The sequence below is a fragment of the Panicum hallii genome, chromosome 2 (assembly GCF_002211085.1).
Source record: "Panicum hallii strain FIL2 chromosome 2, PHallii_v3.1, whole genome shotgun sequence".
In the NCBI taxonomy this organism is placed as follows: Eukaryota; Viridiplantae; Streptophyta; class Magnoliopsida; order Poales; family Poaceae; genus Panicum; species Panicum hallii.
In genome coordinates, this window is record NC_038043.1 from 57,582,776 (window position 1) to 57,602,620 (window position 19,845).

Consider the following 19,845-nt stretch of genomic DNA (forward strand, 5'->3'; position numbering starts at 1 on the left):
CAGCTATATATTATATTTACGTATATACTTATGTCATTCTTCTTCCTCCTCCTCCTCGTTTGCCTTTCCAATGACCCATCCATCCCTCCATCCCCTGTACTGTAATCCTACTGATTGTTCGACTTTTCTACAGATATTTATGCAAATAGATTAATTCGCAAGTTAAACCTAAAGTACTCTTTTTGAAAGCAAAGTTAAGTCTAAACACTGATCACTCCAGTCATTTTACTTTATTTAACTAACTCATCATTAAATAAATAGTAAATATTTGCCGCAATGTTTGTTTGTTGCCAATAAAAACAACTCCAAAAGACTTTCTATATTTTTTCTCGTTGCTAGGAATAGAAATTTTAATGGAAAAATACCTCCAACAGATGTAGCCATCCTCCATTTCGCATTTCTCGCTAGCAAAATAGATAACGAAAATAATTTTTCAGAGTGTATAAAAGATACAGAAGAACTGTTGGAGAGTAAAAATATATAGAAAATAAGTTAGTTTTATGCCGAAGTCTCTCTAAATAATAATCTAGAGAGAGAGAGCGCGAAATTTAGAGATGCTCTAGCTGGGGTGGGCGAAAGAAACAAAAAGAGGCGGCGGCTGAGGCCGGCCGCGGAACACGACGAGCCGGAGCCGGCCGCTTCCTCGGCTACAAAAAGGACGGACGGGACATGGGCGCAGGCGCCACATCGTTCTCCCTCCCTCCACCGCACGCGGCCACGTCAGCGTGATCGCTCCTCCACGCCCTCCCCACCGCGGGCACCGCATGCCGCTCCCCCGGTTCTCCACCCCTGCTCGCGTCCGCCGCGCCCTCGCCCCGCCCCGCCGCGCGCTCCCTGCTTCCTCTCCACCATTAGGGTTCGCGTCCGCGACGCCCGCGCTGGCGCCACGCATCGCAGTCGCAGTCGCGGCTCCGCTCCGCGCGGTGGTGTCCGCCGAACAGCGGGACCTCGGGATGGAGGCGGGGGAGCAGGGGAGGCCGCTCCGGGTCGGCCTCGTCTGCGGCGGGCCCTCCGCCGAGAGGGGCGTCTCCCTCAACTCGGCGCGCTCCGTGCTGGATCACATTCAGGTCGCCCTCGCCCATCCCTTGGCTTGGTGGCGCGCGGCCCTTCTTTGAATTTCAGCGGATATATAGTATAGCCCTAATTAGCAACTCGAGAATTTTGACTTCGAACTACACTAGTAGTATCATATCTAGTATGATAGTGCTTTTTAATTTTGCTTGGCTCGGTCAACGCTTGGTCAGCGCGGCCACGACTCCACTCTAGCCTCCCTTAGCTTCCTCATCTGTCTTTTCTGCTACGAGCTACTTTCAACTGAAAGGCGCTTAGTCGTACATGTTTTCCTTCATTTGGAGACTGGACAATAAATAAGATGGCCGTCGGATGCAGGGCGAGGACTTGGTCGTCACCTGCTACTACATCGACTCGGGTATGAACGCCTTCGCCATATCGCCGGCGCAGGTCAGCTCAGCCACTCCAATTCTCTTGTTTAACCAATCGTTAACCGAGTGCTCTGCTGGTTTTGCCGCCTGTGCACTTGTTTTAATTGAATTCGTGACCCATGCTTCCGAGTTTCTACTATCAACTGCCAAACATACATGCTCATTTTTGCCTTTTCAGAGCAATGCACTCACTGCTGCCAAATGTACGAGGTCTTCTTGGCCTATTTTTTATAGCCACACCCCCTGGCTGCTTGTTTTTTTTTTAATACAGACCTGACCTGCCCCCATGTTCGAGGAATCAGGCTCTACTCAGCTCCATTGCTTCAACTTTTGTTAGCTTTACAAACTCCCTATGAATCAATGATCAGCCCAAGCTTTGTGGGATCCCAAGGTGCTCTGCAGCGCCTATACAAATTTATGCAGCTCCCTTTGGTTGAATTTGGATTAACTATTGCATGTTCTGTATACCTGAAATTAGTACCCAGATGAGAAAGAGGGGGGGGGGGGGTGCGACTTATATCCTTTACAGTTGTTTCAAACATGTACTTCGGTTGCTACTGTATGATTATATGAACTCATATTCACAATAGAATGACTGCCTTTCATGTTTCGCCCCACAGCTATATTCCAACACACCTTCAGATTTTGATTTCAAACTTGAAAGGTAAGCCTATCGCCAGCCAATTTCTGTTCCTTGTTAGTAATATTATGCCATTTCAAATTTTACACGTTTGAGCTTCGCTTCTGCAGTCTAGCCCAAGGATTTCACTCTCTATCTGACTTTGCGGAGCATCTTGCCACCAATGTTGACATTGTCTTCCCAGTGATCCATGGGAAATTTGGTGAAGATGGTGGCATTCAGGTTTGTGGTTACTAGTGAAAGCTGATTTACAAGGAAAAATATCGATTGATGCTTGTGGATTCCAAATTTCACTTGGCATTGCAGTAGCATGTAGTGTTTTAGTGGTTCTTAGTTGACTGATGTTTACACAATCACCTGTGAACTAAGTATGTGTGGGTTTGACATCCATATGTTCAAAATCTCTTTCAAACATCCAGGAGCTCTTGGAGAAAGCAAAGGTTCCATTTGTTGGGACGCCCTCTAAGGAATGTCAGCATGCTTTTGACAAGGTACGTTGTATGGTTCTTTCAAGATTGTTCTTGACCAGATATGTCATCAACCTCTCCGTTTTTTTGCTTGCACCACGCCACCACCCTTGTATGCCATCACATACTTGGATCAAGCACACTATCAAGTGTCGTCTCTAGCATTTTCTGAATTGGCGAGCAAGTCTTCTAGCATTATCTGTGAATCATGTTAGGATGCACTGAATAAGTGGACTTTATGAATGCTATCAATGGATTAGGTTTAATGGATTGCTACTATCTTCTAAAGATGCCATGTGAAATGTGACATGTTCATCAATATCTTGCTATCATTATTGTACCTAGAAAGTTTACTTAATGTCAGTGAATCCATTTATCCGGAAACCTGATTTTATTCTTGGCTGCAGCATAGTGCATCACTCGAGCTTGATACACAAGGTTTCCTAACAGTGCCAAACTTTCTTGTGGAGGTAAAGCTTGCTTGTTATTTCGTAGTGCCCTCAATGTGATATGCATTATCTTTATCTTTATTAATGCACACAATATGTAGTTTAGCTGAAAGACAGGCAGTGACTGCCGAAATTTCAAATCTTTGCCACTATGTTTTTTTTCTATGCTTCATATATCCGAAAATAATTTTGTTTTAAATTATTTTTCTGCTTCCAGGCACTGAATATTAACTAATAGTTGGGGAAAAAAGAACAATAAATTTCTTGTCTCTTACAATATTACAGCACTAGTTAAGGAAAAAAATGGAAGCATGTGGTTGCTAATTTTGATGCTCTTCTTTGGTGACCTGATCATGTATCCTGGAATTTTGTCTATGCCAAAGTAGAAGGACAAGTTGGCTAAGCCAGAGTTGGAGGCATGGTTCCAAACCGTCAATTTGAGCAAAGAAAATGGCAAAGTGATTGTAAGTGATTGTATTTTACTTGAAAGATTATTTTCATGGTTGGCTTGGTGAAGAGGTAACTTCTAATGTTCTTTCACAGGTCAAACCTACGAGGGCTGGGTCAAGCATTGGTGTGGTTGTTGCTTATGGTGTGAATGACGCTGCTCAGAAAGCTGAGGAAATAATTTCAGAGGTGCAGAATACTTTCTACTATACTTCTGGAATCATTCAGGTAAAACACAGTAATAATAATTTTGAGACTGAAACCCTCTGCTGGTTGACAGGGAATTGACGATAAAGTTATCATAGAGGTTTTCCTTGAAGGGGGCACTGAATTTACAGCCATCGTGGTAGATGTTGGGATTGCTAACAATAGTGAGCCTGTTGTTCTGCTTCCAACAGAAGTATGATACATATCTTCCTTTGCTTATCTTTGTTGTCATGTCTTCCTGGAAACATCTTAACGATTTGTTCAATGTTCAAGGGTTCTTTCTTCCCCCCCCCCCCCCCCCCTCTGTAAAAGCAACTGTGACATCCAAAATAAGAAGGATACCATATTTTATCACAAAGCCATGGTAACTATATTCCATATCTTAACCAGCATAACCAATGATCTGCGATCTTATATCAATGCTCACTTGATATTTAGCCTGCATAATAAGTTCACCAAAATCTTCAGATGGTCCTCTGAGGACAAAAGAAATATGTTGTTACTTATTGACCAGTTTTACTTCAATGTTTTAGAAAACCCGAATTAACCTCTTTTATTTTCTCATTCCTTTTTGTAGGTTGAGCTTCAGCGCTCCAGCAGTAGTGATACCAAGGAGGATACAATATTTAACTACCGCAGGAAGTACCTTCCGAGTCAACAGGTATAAATCCCAGTTTAAAATACAAGTTCTAGGGGTCATGTGTGCAAAACCATCGTTGCTTTCTATTGATATCCGCTACTTTAGCCCTACAGATTCATTTGAAACTAACTTTTAGAACTTCCTGTGGCAAGGCCTCAGTCAAATATTTGCAGTTTTGACAAGCCAAGTGTTCTTACATAAGAAACAATTGAAACATTTGTCCACCTCTTTGCAGGTTGCTTATCATACACCTCCACGTTTTCCAGCAGAGGTGATTGATTGCATAAGACAAGGAATTTCTCTTTTATTTCGTCGCCTTGGCCTGCATGACTTTGCAAGGATAGATGGTTGGTTTTTACCTTCTCCTGTTAGTTCCTTACCCTCAGCTGAAAATAGTGAAAAATTTGGAAATACCAAGTATGGCTCTGTTCTTTTTACGGATATTAATTTGGTAAGCATATTCATATCACTCTTTATTCTTAAGTTTGGATCATGTCCTGCAGTTTCTGGTGCATCATATCTGTTGTATTCTCTGTAACAGATAAGTGGGATGGAGCAAACCAGCTTTTTATTCCAACAAGCTTCAGCGGTAATAATAATATGGTATCAATAATTTGGCAATTCTGATTTCTAGAGAAATTCCTATTTAAATAACATACATGATCTTCCTGCTACCTGTGCATCTTTTCTTCCAACTGTGCAGCCATTGAGGGTATTTGTATTTTGGTAGTGATATGCACTATAGATTTTTATACCCATTATTATGCTATTACAGAAAGTAAGCACTCATATACAATGCTTAATCTCGTCACTAACTTCAGAACCAAAAACAACCATTTTCACTTTTTCAGGTTGGGTTCTCTCACTCTCGAATCCTTCGTACAGTTATTCAGCACGCTTGCTCTCGATTCCCTTCTCTTGTTCCATGCAATAATGCATGGACTGCTTTGTCCAGAAAATTAAAATCATCAAAACAAGCAGAAGCAATTCACAAAGGTACATCCAAACAGAAGGTTTTTGTGATCTTCGGAGGAGACACTTCAGAACGGCAAGTATCACTTATGAGTGGCACCAATGTCTGGCTTAATTTGCAAGGCTTTGATGATGTAAGATCTCTTGTCTTCAAATATTTGTTCTATTCTTGATGCTTCTGTATTGTTTTTGTAAAAGTTCTGCCCATGTTCAGTCTGCGATTTGTTACTATTACCTTGAACATGTATGGCATACAATGCTTCCAGCTTGATATGGTACCATGTTTGCTTGCACCTGTGTATATATATATTCTAATTTCATAAACCAATATTTTAGATTCATTTCTCTTCTGTTGCTTTCAGCTTGATGTGACACCATGTTTGCTTGCACCTGCAAATGGATATTTTTCCTCTCATGACCAAGATTTCAGTGTCATTTCACGAGAAGTTTGGACACTGCCGTATGCGTTGCATCTTATTGATCTTCTGGACTATATTATAGTAATGCACTGTAATCTTGACTTGATGAAACGACTTACCTTGGCATGCTCTATGTGGCAGGTATTCGTTAGTGTTACGACATACCACTGAAGAAGTCTATGCTGCATGTGTTGAGGCAAGTGAACCAGAACGAGTTGAAGTAACATCTCGTCTGCGTGAACAAGTAATGAATGGACTCTGGCCAGCATTAAGCAAACATGATTGGTTTGCGGGCTTTGACATTGCTTATGAAGAACCTGTCAAATACTCTCTTCAACAGTGGATCAACCATGTAAAAGAATCTGGAGCTGTAGTGTTTATAGCAGGTATTTTTTTCCAAAAGATACTTATGTAGTGGAACGTCTACACACTAATGTTTGTCTTTCCTTATATATGTTCATGCAGTTATGACTTATGATATAATGTATACACATTCCAACTGAAAATTCATCACATGTAATATTTCTGGAATTAATGGACTCTTATCAAGTGCCAAGTATTCGATCCTGTTGCTCCTTTTTATATACAATCAAACATAATAATTAGACAGTGAAAATTCCAGACAGAGAAGCCTCTTGCCTGACTGTTGCATTCATTATACTGGTTCTTATTTGTTTAGTTTTTCATGTCTTATGTATTACATGTAGTGCATGGTGGTATTGGAGAGGATGGTACCATTCAAACATTGTTGGAATCTGCAGGAGTTCCTTACACAGGTTCACTCTGTTGTACTTATATAGTGCATTTGTATGTGGCCAAACTTAAGAACATAAAACCATGATGGTCACAAGGCTCTTGTCAATTTTTCATGCAGGACCAGGACCAATAGCTTCTAGAACATGCATGAACAAAGTTGCAACCTCACTTGCCGTTGAGCATGTATCAACCTTTTGTACTTTTAACTCTTTTACAGATTGCTATGGATATTTAATTATTCATTTCCTATTATGAAAATAGAATGATATTTCATAATGTCACTATGACACAAACAACTTAAAATCAATTTTCTGATAGCACAATTTTCGCTTACCAAAAATTTTGTTAGAGATGGTCCAGGAAAAGAAACTCGTTAGAGTTGTAGTCATCCTAGCAGTGTGACCATGCCAAAGGATTTTACAGTATTTCTGGTACTTGTGTAGCTCACTAGTTATGGAGTTTGTACCATACCGAAGGATGTAAGAGCAACTGAAGAGGTACTGAAGTCCTCCCTTGTTGATATCTGGAACGAACTTATAGCAAAACTACAAACAGAGACAGTATGTGTGAAACCTGCTCGTGACGGATGCTCGACTGGTGTAGCAAGATTGTGGTAAGCATTTACTATTTAACTCTAATTCAGTGTTGAATTATTCAACATATGATGTATCTCGCCAATGTCTTGTGCACGGCTCATAAAGAAAACACTAACTATTTTCAGCTGTCCAAAGGACCTAGAAGTCTATACAAATGCATTGAGGAGCAAGTTTCAGCGCCTGCCAGCTAACTGCCTGTCCAGGGTACTAAAAATTCAGCCTAACCATGTTTTTGTGCCAATTGGGAACTATATCTGCCAGTGGTCAGATTCACTTTTAACATTTAGCTATTTTTTTAGGCACATGGCGTTATTGAGATGCCAGTCCCTCCTCCAGAATCATTAATATTTGAGCCTTTTATTGAAACCGATGAAATTATCATTTCAAATAAATTGGAGAATGGTAGTGCCCGCCATCTGGTATGGAAGGGTGAAAATGATTGGCTTGAAATTACTGTTGGTGTAGTTGGCAAACGTGGAGAAATGCACTCGTTAAATCCAAGTATCACAGTGAAAGAAAGTGGTGATATTTTATCTCTTGAGGAGAAGTTTCAAGGTAAGTATCATGCAGACTCGGTTTGTACTTTTGTCTCAGCAATGAAATTGTAGGAGTTGCTATATATTGTACTGTTGGTTGTGCTATGCTGGTAAAATTTATTGGAATAAATCTACTTTACCCCCTGATCTACCCCCTGATCTATTGATACTCGTCTACTTAACCCCCTCATCTATAAAACCGGGTATTCTACACCTCAAGCTATCCAAAACCGTCTAAATAACCCCCTAGGATGGTTTTAGAGGTGGTTTTAGAGGATGTAATGCTACGTCAGCAAAACCACCTCTAAAACCACCCTAGGGGGATATACCCAGTTTTATAGGTGAGGGGGTTAACTAGACGAGTATCAATAGATCAGGGGTAAAGTAGACTTATTCCAAATTTATTTGTGGGGCGCACTAGTCCACTGTTATTAGCATCAAACAATATAATTATAATTAACAGTGTCTACCCAACACTGCAGTTGCCGGTCCAAGCCCGCGATGAGAAAATGTGGAGGGTTGTGTTAGGTTTGGCGAACCAGCGTAAAAAATCAGCCACTCTAATAGAAATGAAACCCATAAGAAATTCGTTGGGGCGTAACCTCTTAGCGACGCGCTACATGGGAACCCGGGTGTGGTGTTAAATGGGCAAGGGCCGGGTCGTCATCCCCTCAGGGGCGCGTCGTATCGTGATCCGGGTACGATGATAAGTGAGCAAGGGTTGGGTCGTCGCAGCCTCTGTGGCGCGCTACATCTGCGCCCGGGTGTAGTGAAAAATGAGCAAGGGTCTTCGTATTTCTCTCGACGGGTGCGAAGGGTAAGGAAGCTAGCCGAGCCAACTAGGATTCGTCTAGGTAGTTGAAACGTAGGGTCTCTAACAGGTAAGTTAAGAGAGCTAGTCGATGTAGTAATTAGGAGGCGTGTAAATATTTTATGCGTGCAGGAGATTAAATGGAAGGGTCAGAAGGCGAAGGAAGTGGAGGGTTCTGGCTTCAAGCTTTGGTACACGGGGACAACCTCGGGTAGGAATGGTGTAGGCATCTTGATCGATAAGAGCCTTAAGGATGGAGTTGTAGATGTTAGGAGGCAAGGTGACCGGATTATCCTAGTGCGGTTGGTCATTGGAGATTTGGCTCTGAATGTGATCAGTGCCTATGCTCCTCAGGTAGGTCTTAGTGAGAGCTCCAAGAGTCAGTTCTGAGAAGACCTTGATAGCATGGTTAGTACTGTGCCTATCAGTGAGAAACTCTTCATAGGAGGAGACCTCAATGGCCATGTGGGTGCGACTAATGTAGGATATGAGCGAGTACACGGGGGTTTCGGGTATGGTAGTAGGAACGAGGGGGGGAAGGATGTTTTGAATTTTGCGTTGGCCTACGACCTGCTGTTAGCGAATACCCTCTTTAGAAAGAGGGAGTCCCATCTAGTGACCTTCCATAGTGGACAATACTCGAGCCAAATCGATTTTATCCCTGCTAGGAGAGAGGATAGACGTGCCTGCTTAGATTGTAAGGTGATACCTGGAGAGTGTGTTATCCCCCAACACAAGCTTGTGGTGGCGGAATTGCTTGTGGTGGCGGAATTTCATTTTTGGGTACGTGCCCACCGGGACAAACATACCAAGATTGCGAGAACGAAGTGGTGGAAGCTTAGAGGGGAAGAGGCACAAACGTTTAAGGAGAGGATGCTAGGCGATGGGCTTTGGAAAGAAGGAGCAGATGTAGATGATATGTGGCTAAAGATGGTGATATGAGTTCGGAAGGTGGCCTCAGAAGTGTTTGGTGTGAGTAGGGGAGGCAAGCAGGAAGTGAAAGAGACTTGGTGGTGGAATGACGAGGTGCAAAGGGCTATTAAGGAGAAGAAAGAGTGTTTTAAACGCCTTCACCTCGACAAGAGCGCAACCAATATTGAGGGATATAGATTAGCGAAGAGGTCTGCAAAGCGAGCTGTAAGTGTAGCGAAAGGTTAGGCTTTTGATGACCTGTATCAAAGGCTAGGTATGAAGGAAGGAGAGAAGGACATTTATAGGATAGCTAGGACCCGCGAGAGGAAGACAAGAGACATAAACCAAATCAAATGCATCAAGGATGGGACAGATCGACTTCTGGTGAAGGATGAGGAGATCAAGGACAGATGGCGAGAATACTTCGACAAGTTGTTTAATGGGGAAAATGAGGGTCCTACCTTCGAGTTGGATAACTCATTTGATGATACCAACAGACGCTTTGTGAGGAGGATTCAGGAGGCAGAGATCGGGGAGGCTTTGAAGAGGATGAAGGGATGTAAAGCGATGGGTCCCGATGGTATCCCCATTGAGGTGTGGCGATGCCTGGGCGAGAGGGCGGTAGTATGGTTAACTAAGCTTTTTAACCTAATTTTCCGGTCAAACAAGATGCCGGAGGAATGGAGGAGAAGTATATTAGTACCGATCTTCAAAAATAAGGGAGATGTTCAAAATTGTACTAACTACTGGAGGATTAAGCGGATGAGCCATACGATGAAGCTTTGGGAGAGGGTTATCGAGCATCGCCTAATAGGATTGACAAGGGTGACCCAAAACCAGTTTGGGTTCATGCCTGGGAGGTCGACCATGGAGGCGATTTTCTTAGTACGACAGTTGATGGAGAGATATAGAGAGGAGAAGAAGGACTTACACATGGTCTTTATTGACCTAGAGAAGGCGTATGCTAAAGTACCGAGAGACGTCATGTGGTGGGCTTTGGAAAAATACAAAGTTCCAACTAAGTATATTACCCTCGTCAAGGATATGTACAAGGATGCGATGACTTATGTTCGAACATGTGATGGCGATACCAGTGACTTTCCAATTAAAATAAGACTACATCAGGGGTCAGCATTGAGCCCTTATCTATTTGCTTTGGTGATAGATGAGATCACAAGGGACATACAGGGTGATATCCCTTGGTGTATGCTCTTTGCTGATGATGTGGTGCTAGTTGACGAGAGTAGGGCAGGGATTAATATGGAGTTAGAGCTGTGGAGACACACGTTAGAGTCGAGAGGGTTCAGACTGAGTAGGACCAAGACCGAGTATATGATGTGCGACTTTAGCCCGACCAGGCATGAGGATGGGGACGTTAGCCTCGAAGGTCAAGTGGTGGCCAAGAAGAATACTTTCCGGTATCTAGGATCAATGCTTCAGATAGATGGAGACATTGATGAAGATGTTAGACATAGAATTTCAGCCGGGTGGTTGAAGTGGCGGCAGGCTTCGGGCGTCCTCTGTGACAAGAAGGTGCCACAGAGGCTAAAAGGTAAGTTCTTTAGGACGGCGATTCGCCCAGCGATGCTATACGGTGCTGAATGTTGGCCTACAAAAAGGCGACATGTCCAGCAATTGAGTGTAGCAGAGATGCGTATGCTGCGTTGGTTCTGCGGGCATACAAGAAGAGATAGAGTCCGGAACGAAGAGATTCGAGATAGGGTCGGGGTGGCACCTATCGATGAGAAGTTGATTCAACATCGGTTGAGATGGTTTGGATATATACAACGGAGGCCTCCCGAGGCGCCGGTGCGTAGTGGAGTTTTAAAACGGGGCGATAATATAAAGAGAGGTAGAGGTAGATCTAGACTAACTTGGGACGAGACGGTTAAGAGAGACCTTAAGGAGTGGAATATCGCTAAGGAATTAGTTATGGATAGAAGCGCTTGGAGATTAGCAATTAACGTAACTGAACCATGACCTTTGTTACTTTTTGTTTAACCCCTAACTCTTTCTTTGGCTTGTGCCTTTTTTGTGTTTTTTATTCTTGTTTTCTGTGGGTTTCATCTCTAGCCTACCCCAACTTGCTTGGGATAAAAGGTTAAGTTGTTGTTGTTGTTGTTTGTAGTGTCTGCCCAAGCTTATGCACATTGGGCAGGCTGTTTGTATATATTATCAAGCCTGCTTGCACATAATAAGAGGTGATTTGATTTTCAGGTGGCACCGGAATCAACTTGACACCACCTCCTGCAACAATTATGAGGTCTGCTATTTTATCTGTGACTATTCCCGATTTTTCCTCCCATTTTCTTTTGAAAATGGTAGAATTTCCTCATTCGTTCACAGGTATCAGTAGTTTTTTGTGATTCATCTCCGCATCATGCCTTAACATTGTTGTATCTTTTGGCCTTGTGCAGCGATGATGCTCTGCAAAGGTGCAAAAGGAGTATCGAGATCATGGCGAACTCTCTAGGTTTGGAAGGCTTTTCGCGCATTGATGCATTTGTTAACGTGCGAAGCGGGGAGGTATGAACGTGGAATGATGTGAGAAAGTGAAGGCATTCATATTCGTTGTGACACTGGTGGGATAGTGAACTATTTTTCCCATGCATGTTTTGTGCTGCAGGTGCTGCTGATAGAAGTGAATACCGTACCTGGAATGACTCCATCCACCGTGCTGATTCACCAAGTAAGCCGACAGCCATTATTGTTCTTGTTGTGGCAGAAGTAACGTTATGATAGATAATAATGTGACAACTAATATAATATAATGTTGCCCGCAGGCACTCGCAGAGGAACCACCCGTGTACCCCCACAAGTTTTTCCGTACTCTTCTGGATTTGGCGTTTGAAAGGACAAAATAATAATAGTTTTTCCTTCCAGGAGTATGTAGTTCCGTTCCCGTGCGGATATGGTCATTTTACATCGATTTGATTGTGTTACTAGCAACAATTTGAGGTACTGTTTGGTTATTATTGAAGCACTTGGTTACCTTGATTTCAAGTCACTAGCTAGGGTGCAGTGTAATGGACTTCTTCAGTGTTTTTTTTATACGTGTTCTTCGGTGGTTAAACATGCGTTAGAAAGATACGGGGAATGTTATTTATAGTACGTGCGACTAGCCGCTGTATCGTCGCACATGTTGTTATATTGTTATAGAATAAAATAAAATATTTCAAAATAAGATAAAAATATTTTGGAACCTTGCTGTCCCTAGCCTTTTATTCTATTTCAGAATATTTTATTTTATTTTGGAATATTGTTATCTCCAGCGGATGGATAGGTGTGATAATACGGCGGTCCATAGGTAACATGTTCCGAAAGATACAGGCCACGCAAACGCGGCGGGGCTACCAGCCAGGTACGTACATGCCGGCCGTCCACGCGAAGGCCGGGTCAGTCAGCAGATCTTCTGCTGACCGTCACTGTACTAATTATTACTTACTTGGTTGTCATACATAGTCCACCAATTAATCAATCACAGAGTACTACTGGTTAGATCAGTTTGATAAGGACTTTTACCTAATCACAGAGGGAGTAGGGGCGTGCGTGCCCATCTGTTCGTCTGAAAAGAATATTTATGGTGGATTACTTTTTGCTCGATCGATCGGCAGATTAATTAATTATGCAGGCCGTGCCAGATTAATTAATGTACGCGTAGAGTAAATCCAGCTCTTCATCTACAGGAGTATATAAACAGAGCCTAGCTAGTAACTATACCAACATCCATCGATATATCATCTATAAGAGTAATAAATAAAGTTTTCTATTCCTTGCTTGCGCTGTGCGTGTTGGTTGGTTGGTTGGTTGGTTGGTTGTTGACTTGTTGTGCTTATCGATCGAGATGTATAGGCAGGTAGACGTACATTTCGCTCGATCTGCTGATGACGGATGCATGCTTTGGTTTCTTCTCTCAACCCTAAACCATACATGTATTGCTTCTGTTGTCGGTAGCCGGCCGAAATATCTATATAAAGCAGGAAGGCACATAGCGCATGCATCCTCCATCACTAGCACCTAATTAGTAAAGGAATATATGCAAACGCTCATTTTGATCCTTAGCTATATATATATATATATATATATATCTTATTTATTTCAACGTCATCATATATATTCTTTTCTTTCCACCTGATCCTCTGTAACCAAGTCCCAAACATATACATATGAACTATCAACAGCGGCAAGTGATATGCTGACGTGGGAGTATCAGGAACCTGCTGGAATAATATGTGTGGTCCATGCAGTCTGCAGAGCGATTGAAGCTTCTTGGCAGCTTCGTCTTCCTTCCTGCGTGCCGGGGGATCTTCTTCTTCGATCCATCAGTAGCAATCAGTCCAGTCCAGTCCAGGTGGACGCCATGCCCATGCTGCTCAGCTCAATCAAATCAAATGGAAATAAACCTCTCCTCTGGTGTCCTGCCTGCCCCGAGTGGCACTCCCCTAGTTGAGTACCATGCTCCAGTCCAACAAACAATCAGCACCACCAGTCAGTCAGTCTACCAGCAGCAGCTTCAGCGCTACAATTGTTGCTGCTGTTGGCTTCTGGATGGTCACAGGTCAGCGCAGGTACACACCACCAAAGCGCACGCCCCCACCTGGCCACGGGCCATGGCCGCCTCCTGCTGCTGCTGCTGCTTCTCCTTCCGGTCCGGAGCACAACAAAGAAAGAAACAAAGCAAAAGATCGATCCCATTCCTCAGCTACCTACCAAACAGAGACGATCGACGCCCATGCACAGATCGATAGATAGATAGATAGATGTTACGAGTTGTACAGATCGAGGAGCTCATAATAGTCAACAGATAGATAGATTGTTAGAAATTACTGTGCAGTATTTGAAGATCCTAGCTTCCTCCGTTCTTGCAAGGGCCTGCCTGCCGCTTGATCCGACAAAAGTAAGCAACCTAGCTAGATTTGCTTGACGAGGGTGACAAAGTATTATACTTTAATTTACTTTACGTTACTTTCAAATATAAAAAAAGACATACATATCACTTGACGTGTCCTTTCAAAGCTTATTGGATGCAGTATATATATTGGACGTGATTGGAGTACACGTCAAAAGAGAACGGAGCATAATATATATAATATAACATTGGGTCTTAGCTTTTTTTTTTCTAGCCGTTTGTTTCAGTCGTCGCATCTTGTTCGATCTTGAGTGCAACTTAGATACTTGCAGCACACGCACACTCATTTCTCCAGACGTACGTACGTAAGTAAATTCTACCCCTGTAAGCGTCTTCGAAGATCGAGTCGGTAAATCCTTGAGATTGATGAAGTCACCATATACGTCTCGCTGTCAACAGATTGATGAAGTCACCACATGCGTCTCGCTGTCAACAGGAACATCGCTTACCACTAGAGGCGCAGCGTCATTAAATTCTAAAAAATTTGCTCCCACGAAGAGTCGAATCTAGAACTTTATAGTGCTACCACCGATGCTCTTGTAACCACTAGGCCGCGTGCTATGCCCTTTCGCTGTTTGATCTTTTTTCTAGTCGGCCGAGCTTGCTTTCTCTTATGCATTCATCTGGAGTGGAGGATCCGAGGAGGAGGAAGAAAACGTGGCAAATTGAGGAGCACAAGGAAGGAAATGGAGATGGATGACCCCAAGGTGCAAGGGCGCTGTTCAGATGATGAGCTAGCGAGGAAAGAAAATTGTGAGGGTCTCTTCGTTTCCTACCCTCTAAATTTTAGACCCATCATATCAAAGAGAATCTTGTCATTTAGAAGTATTAAATAAAGTCTAATTACAAAAATTTTTGCACAGTTGGGTGCTAATTCGCGAGATAAATTTAATGAGTCTAATTAATCCATAATTTGCCACAGTGATGCTACAATAATCATCCGCTAATCATGGACTAATATACCTCATTAGATTCGTCTCGCGAATTAGTTCTAGGGTTCTGCAATTAGTTTTGTAATTAGACTTTATTTAATATTTCTAAATGATAAATTTTATTTTGATGTGACTCCTCTAACTTTAGTCCCGTAAAACACCTGAGTGGAAATTATTGCGCTGTTTGTTGTGAAACACGCGCGCGCGCTAGTCAGCTGGGTGGGTGGGACGAGGTCGGTGCCCACAGGATATATGGACAGGCGTCCGAGCTGGCATCCCAGCCGTGTCCGTTTCCTTCCTTGCTCTGGGCTCGCTCTCTCTCTCTCTCTCCTTAGCTTGTAGTAGGAGTATGTAGCCATCTTATCTATAAAGGCAATATATCAGGTGCAAACCAGACTGTCCGTGCAAACCCGTGCAAACCAACTAACAAAAGTCGCAAAAAATTCTCAAAAAAATTATGTATATACTTCATAGACTACTCTACCACTGTATAAAATTTCAAGTTCAAATTCATCATATGTTAAGAGATACTAAAAAGAGAAAATTCTGAGAGATAAATAAAAGAGAAAACTCTTAAAACTTTCTCTTTTTTGTATCTCTTAACATATGATGAATTTGAACTTGAAATTTTATACAGTGGTAAGGAAGGCTACGAAGTATATATATAATTTTTTTAAGAATTTTTTGCGACTTTTGTTAGTTAGTTTGCATGGGTTTGCACGGACAGTCTGGTTTGCACCTGATATGTTGCCATCTATAAAAGGGCCCGCCTTGGGTGGCCTCCAACCTCCTCCTCCCCAATTAATCCCATCGATCGATTGGATTCCCCAACACGCAAGGATCCTCGGAGGAGCTGGAGCTGGCGGAGTCTACTAAGCTGGAGGAGGAGCCGCCGCTCGGCCGCCTCGGCGCCGACCCACCAGCAGCAGCAGCAGGGACCGAGACCGAGACCGAGACCGAGGAGCAGCGCAACAAGTTCCTGGTGCTCCGGCTGTACGAGGCGCTCAACGGCCGCGACCACGCCGCCGTGCAGGCCCTCCTCGCCCCCGACCTGGAGTGGTGGTTCCATGGCCCGCCCAAGCACCAGCACCACATGATGCGCGTGCTCACCGGAGGAGGATCCAACAACAGCTTCAGCTTCGTGCCGCGCTCCGTGGACGCCTTCGGATCCACCGTCATCGCCGAAGGGCCTCCCGCCGACCAGAGGAGGGTCGCCGCCGGTGTGTACTGGGTGCACGCCTGGACCGTGGGCCCGGATGGGGTGATCACCCAGCTGCGAGAGTACTTCAACACCGACCTCACCGTCACCCGCCTCGCCGCCAGCAAGTGCATCTGGCAGAGCCGCCGACCCGACAGGGCAACAAACTCGCTCCCGGGCCTCGTCCTCGCACTCTGAAACACAACCAACCCTTTGCCTGCTTGCTTCTGAATCCATCGCGTCCGCATCATCATCGGATTGGATGGGCTGAAGGACAGGCCAAGTCATCATACAGTAATTACCTCGTACTGTTTATTACTACGTGTTTCAGGGTCATCTATCGTCGTCTCTAGTACTATACTGGCGTGCTTGGAGCTAGCTAGTGTCAATAATGAAGATGGATAATCGCCTGCCACCATCAGCTAGATCCATGGATGAAAATGATGCATCATCATTCTCTCCTCTGTATTCCTTACTACTACTATTGTTGTGCTTCGTCATCATCATCAGTAATAATAAAAACAGTACTGGTATTGTGTTCAATTTTATTCGTCACCAGTATGGATCAAATCCAATAATGCGAACTCTGATGCCTGCTGCATATAGAGCATGCTAATGCTATAAAACAGAAACACAACTGGAGGAGGGTACCTTAAGCTTGCAATTAATTAAGCAAAGGTCGGTATATGCATGCCTTGCCATGCGGAAAAGTCATCACAATATAAAATCCTCTCCTTATTTGCCTGCATGCTGCTATATACTGCTTTTACTACATGATCGATCAACCTTTTTTTTTGTTTTTGCGAGGAATTAATACTCAATGATCAACTTGCCGTAATATTCGGCGGAAAGCAAACCAAAGTTCATTCAGCCACGGCTGGCAGCATACTATGTAGTAGTATGTTTGCAGTTTAATTCTAAAAGACAAGGCATAAAGATGACAAAAGTTAGGGCCAGTTTGGTAGAGCTCCAACTGATCCTGATTCTCTGATAGAAGTGATTCTGTGGCTGAAGGTGATTCTCTTTGATTCTCTAGCATAAACTTTTAAAATCAGGATGGAGAATCACTTCACAGAATCAGGAGAAGCTACTTTTTTCAGCTCCCAGCCTCTTAGTTCATTTCAGAGAATCACTCTACAGAATCAGCAGAGAATCACTTCTCTCTGAAAAACTGTTTGGCAGAGCTCTTGCTGGATTCAGCAAAGAATCACCTCTAGGAGCTCTGCCAAACTGGCCCTTAGTTGACGGCAGCCAGCAAAATCTTGGTCTTAATTTAGCAATAACGTCTTGCTATTAGCAGCAGCAGGCCGATTCATTGGCAACTAGCGGGATCCGACTACTAGCACATGCACAGCATCTTTGATTCCTCGAATTGAATCTAATGCTTATGCTCTGCTGACTGCTGGGCACAAGAAAAAAAAGGAAGAAAGCCATCGATCTCATCTGCTTTATTTTCTGATCGATGATGATGACCTGATCGACTAGGGACTGCAAGCATCCTGGCTTGCTTGTAAACCTCCAAAGAAATCAAAGCTCTTGGTTTTTCAAACTGGTAAAGGAAAGGAGAGCAAGCAAGCACAGGCTGCACTCTATTTTATTTATTATTTGTCAAAGACGATTTTGGATGAAGATGGAATGGAAGATGGGAAGAAATAAAAGAAACAGCGAAATGCATGAGAGCTGCTTGGGATTTTTCATCCATGCCATGCCATGCTGCAGTGAATAATCAACGGCCAGCTAGCTAGCTTAAATGTTTCTTTCTTGCTTTGTTTGTTCGTTTCTTTCTTTCTTGCGTGGTAGACAGACAGGACAGGAACGTACGTCATCATATCCTGGGGAAGCCGAGCCGAGCCTCCCAAATAAACAAGGGAAGCATCCATCAGTAATTTCACCTTTGCTGATTTTTGCCTGCCTGCCTGCCTGTGTATCTGAAAGACCACAATCAGAATTTTTATTTTTTATTTTCAGAAACAGATACTATTCAGATAGCCAGCAGAGAGAGAGAGAGAGAGAGGCTCCTGGGCTGGCTCTTCGACAAGGCCCAGCCCATGCTGTCCCTGCTCGTCTCATGCCCCCGCGTGCAGCCCAGTAGTATAGTGGATCGGCACGGCCCAACAGATACTCCGTTAGTCCGTTAGTGCGCAATAGTACGCACGTACATACTCATACTCGCTGCTAAAATTTCTTGCTTGCGCGGCTGCAGGCAGAGCAGAGCAGCAGCAATGCCTCGCCCAAGCTGCAGATGCTGCTGCTCCGACGACACCGAGGCCGTCCTGGAGGGCACTACTGCCATGGCCGGCCTCGTCGCCATCCTCCGACAGCTCGGAGACCTCGCAGAGTATGGACCTGCCTCTGCCGGCCGGCCGGCCTTGTATCCGCCGCTGCAACTTGCATTGAGCTAGCTAGCTAGCTGCATATATGCTGGCCTCTCAGCTCGACTGCCTGCAGGCTTGCCGCGGAGGTGTTGGACGGCCTGCAAGACCAAGCGATGGCCAACCTCCACCAACACCAAGACGGAGGCGGTCTAAAAACCCATGGACCATAATCAGTTTCATTACTATTCATTGCAACTACGTACTATAATTTATTTCTTTTCAGAGTAGCGATATTCACCCTAAGCCGCCTCCGGACTGAAGACTGCAGGCAGGTCTTAATTAGTTTCTTTTTCCAAACCAGACCTAGCTTCTCTTCTGCTTAACCAAATTAAATCCTCTGGCTCAGATCCCAAACTGGTGCTTCTGAAAAGCTGTCTCTTGGCTTCCTTTCCATGCTCCGACAGCTGAAGAATCGACGGTCAGTCGGGTCCGTCTCCCTAGCCCGAAAACTTCAAATGCAGCAAAGTCGCATTCACAGCTACTCCGAGTCTTCAGCAGACCGCAGAGATCACCACTCCGAGACAGACACATCTTTCACTCAACTCCACACCGAAAAAATGGAAAATCACCAAGCAGGCAGTACTGGGAAATCCATAAAGTCCACTATATTTGCTGCTCGGATGCAGCTGGTTCAGACTACGTGGGGAATTGCGGTGAGCTCGAGAGGACCGACTCTTTCGAGGCATGGCTCTCTCCAGTTCCTCTGCATGATGATGAGTATGAAACTACACAAGAATCATCTCATCCTACTTATATTGGCAGATTCGTCAGTCATGCTGTTACATCAAATGGTCCTCTTATTACTCATACCATCAAGGCCAAGCAGGATTCAGCAGCAGCTAGCTGCTGAAACATCCTGCAACAAGTACAAAGGCAGCAGCATGGACATGATTGCCTCAACAGTCACCAGCTTGCCGAGGAACCGAGCAACGGAGGCTTTGCTACCTCTACTGGTTGCTGATCCAGTATTCAGTATACAGGATTCTGTGCCAGAAAGTGAAGGAGCTATTCACACCAAAAAGCTACCAGGCTGCAGAGGATCGGATGTCCCTCTTACGATGAACCAGTGGATGCAGAAGCAAAAGACCAACAAAATGGTGGGGATTCTACATATATTCCTGATTCCAAAGATGTGTT

The 19,845-nt window shown here is 43.9% G+C and overlaps 2 protein-coding genes across 3 annotated transcripts; both read left to right on the forward strand.

The window, feature by feature from the left end:
• The first annotated feature begins 670 nt into the window (after positions 1-670).
• LOC112881795 lies at positions 671-12,367 on the forward strand. Of its 2 annotated transcripts, none has more exons than XM_025946661.1 (24): positions 671-1,067; positions 1,390-1,461; positions 2,063-2,106; positions 2,193-2,304; positions 2,502-2,573; positions 2,957-3,019; positions 3,385-3,462; positions 3,542-3,634; positions 3,726-3,845; positions 4,230-4,313; positions 4,528-4,743; positions 4,834-4,881; positions 5,144-5,398; positions 5,627-5,724; positions 5,825-6,069; positions 6,391-6,459; positions 6,558-6,622; positions 6,883-7,052; positions 7,161-7,239; positions 7,335-7,590; positions 11,512-11,557; positions 11,712-11,820; positions 11,921-11,983; positions 12,078-12,367. In XM_025946661.1, exons 1-24 carry the CDS (start codon positions 765-767, stop codon positions 12,156-12,158), a joined length of 2,841 nt encoding a protein of 946 aa, XP_025802446.1. In that variant the 5' UTR covers positions 671-764; the 3' UTR covers positions 12,159-12,367. The 2 variants fall into 2 exon arrangements, with proteins under 2 accessions (XP_025802446.1, XP_025802448.1); XM_025946663.1 differs by having other exon boundaries at positions 6,564-6,622.
• Positions 12,368-15,940: 3,573 nt separating this feature from the next.
• On the forward strand, positions 15,941-16,754 carry LOC112881370 (the record flags this gene model as incomplete). Its single annotated transcript, XM_025946027.1, has 1 exon — positions 15,941-16,754. A coding segment is annotated over one exon (591 nt), but the record flags the coding sequence as incomplete, so codon positions are not given.
• Positions 16,755-19,845: the final 3,091 nt, after the last annotated feature.

Bases quoted from the DNA above. Each gene is read 5' to 3' on its own strand.
- LOC112881795 (XM_025946661.1), top strand. From the start codon at position 765: ATGCCGCTCCCCCGGTTCTCCACCCCTGCTCGCGTCCGCCGCGCCCTC. The intron at 2,107-2,192 runs GTAAGCCTATCG...TCGCTTCTGCAG, and splicing joins TTTGATTTCAAACTTGAAAG to TCTAGCCCAAGGATTTCACT. The intron at 2,305-2,501 runs GTTTGTGGTTAC...TCAAACATCCAG, and splicing joins GTGAAGATGGTGGCATTCAG to GAGCTCTTGGAGAAAGCAAA.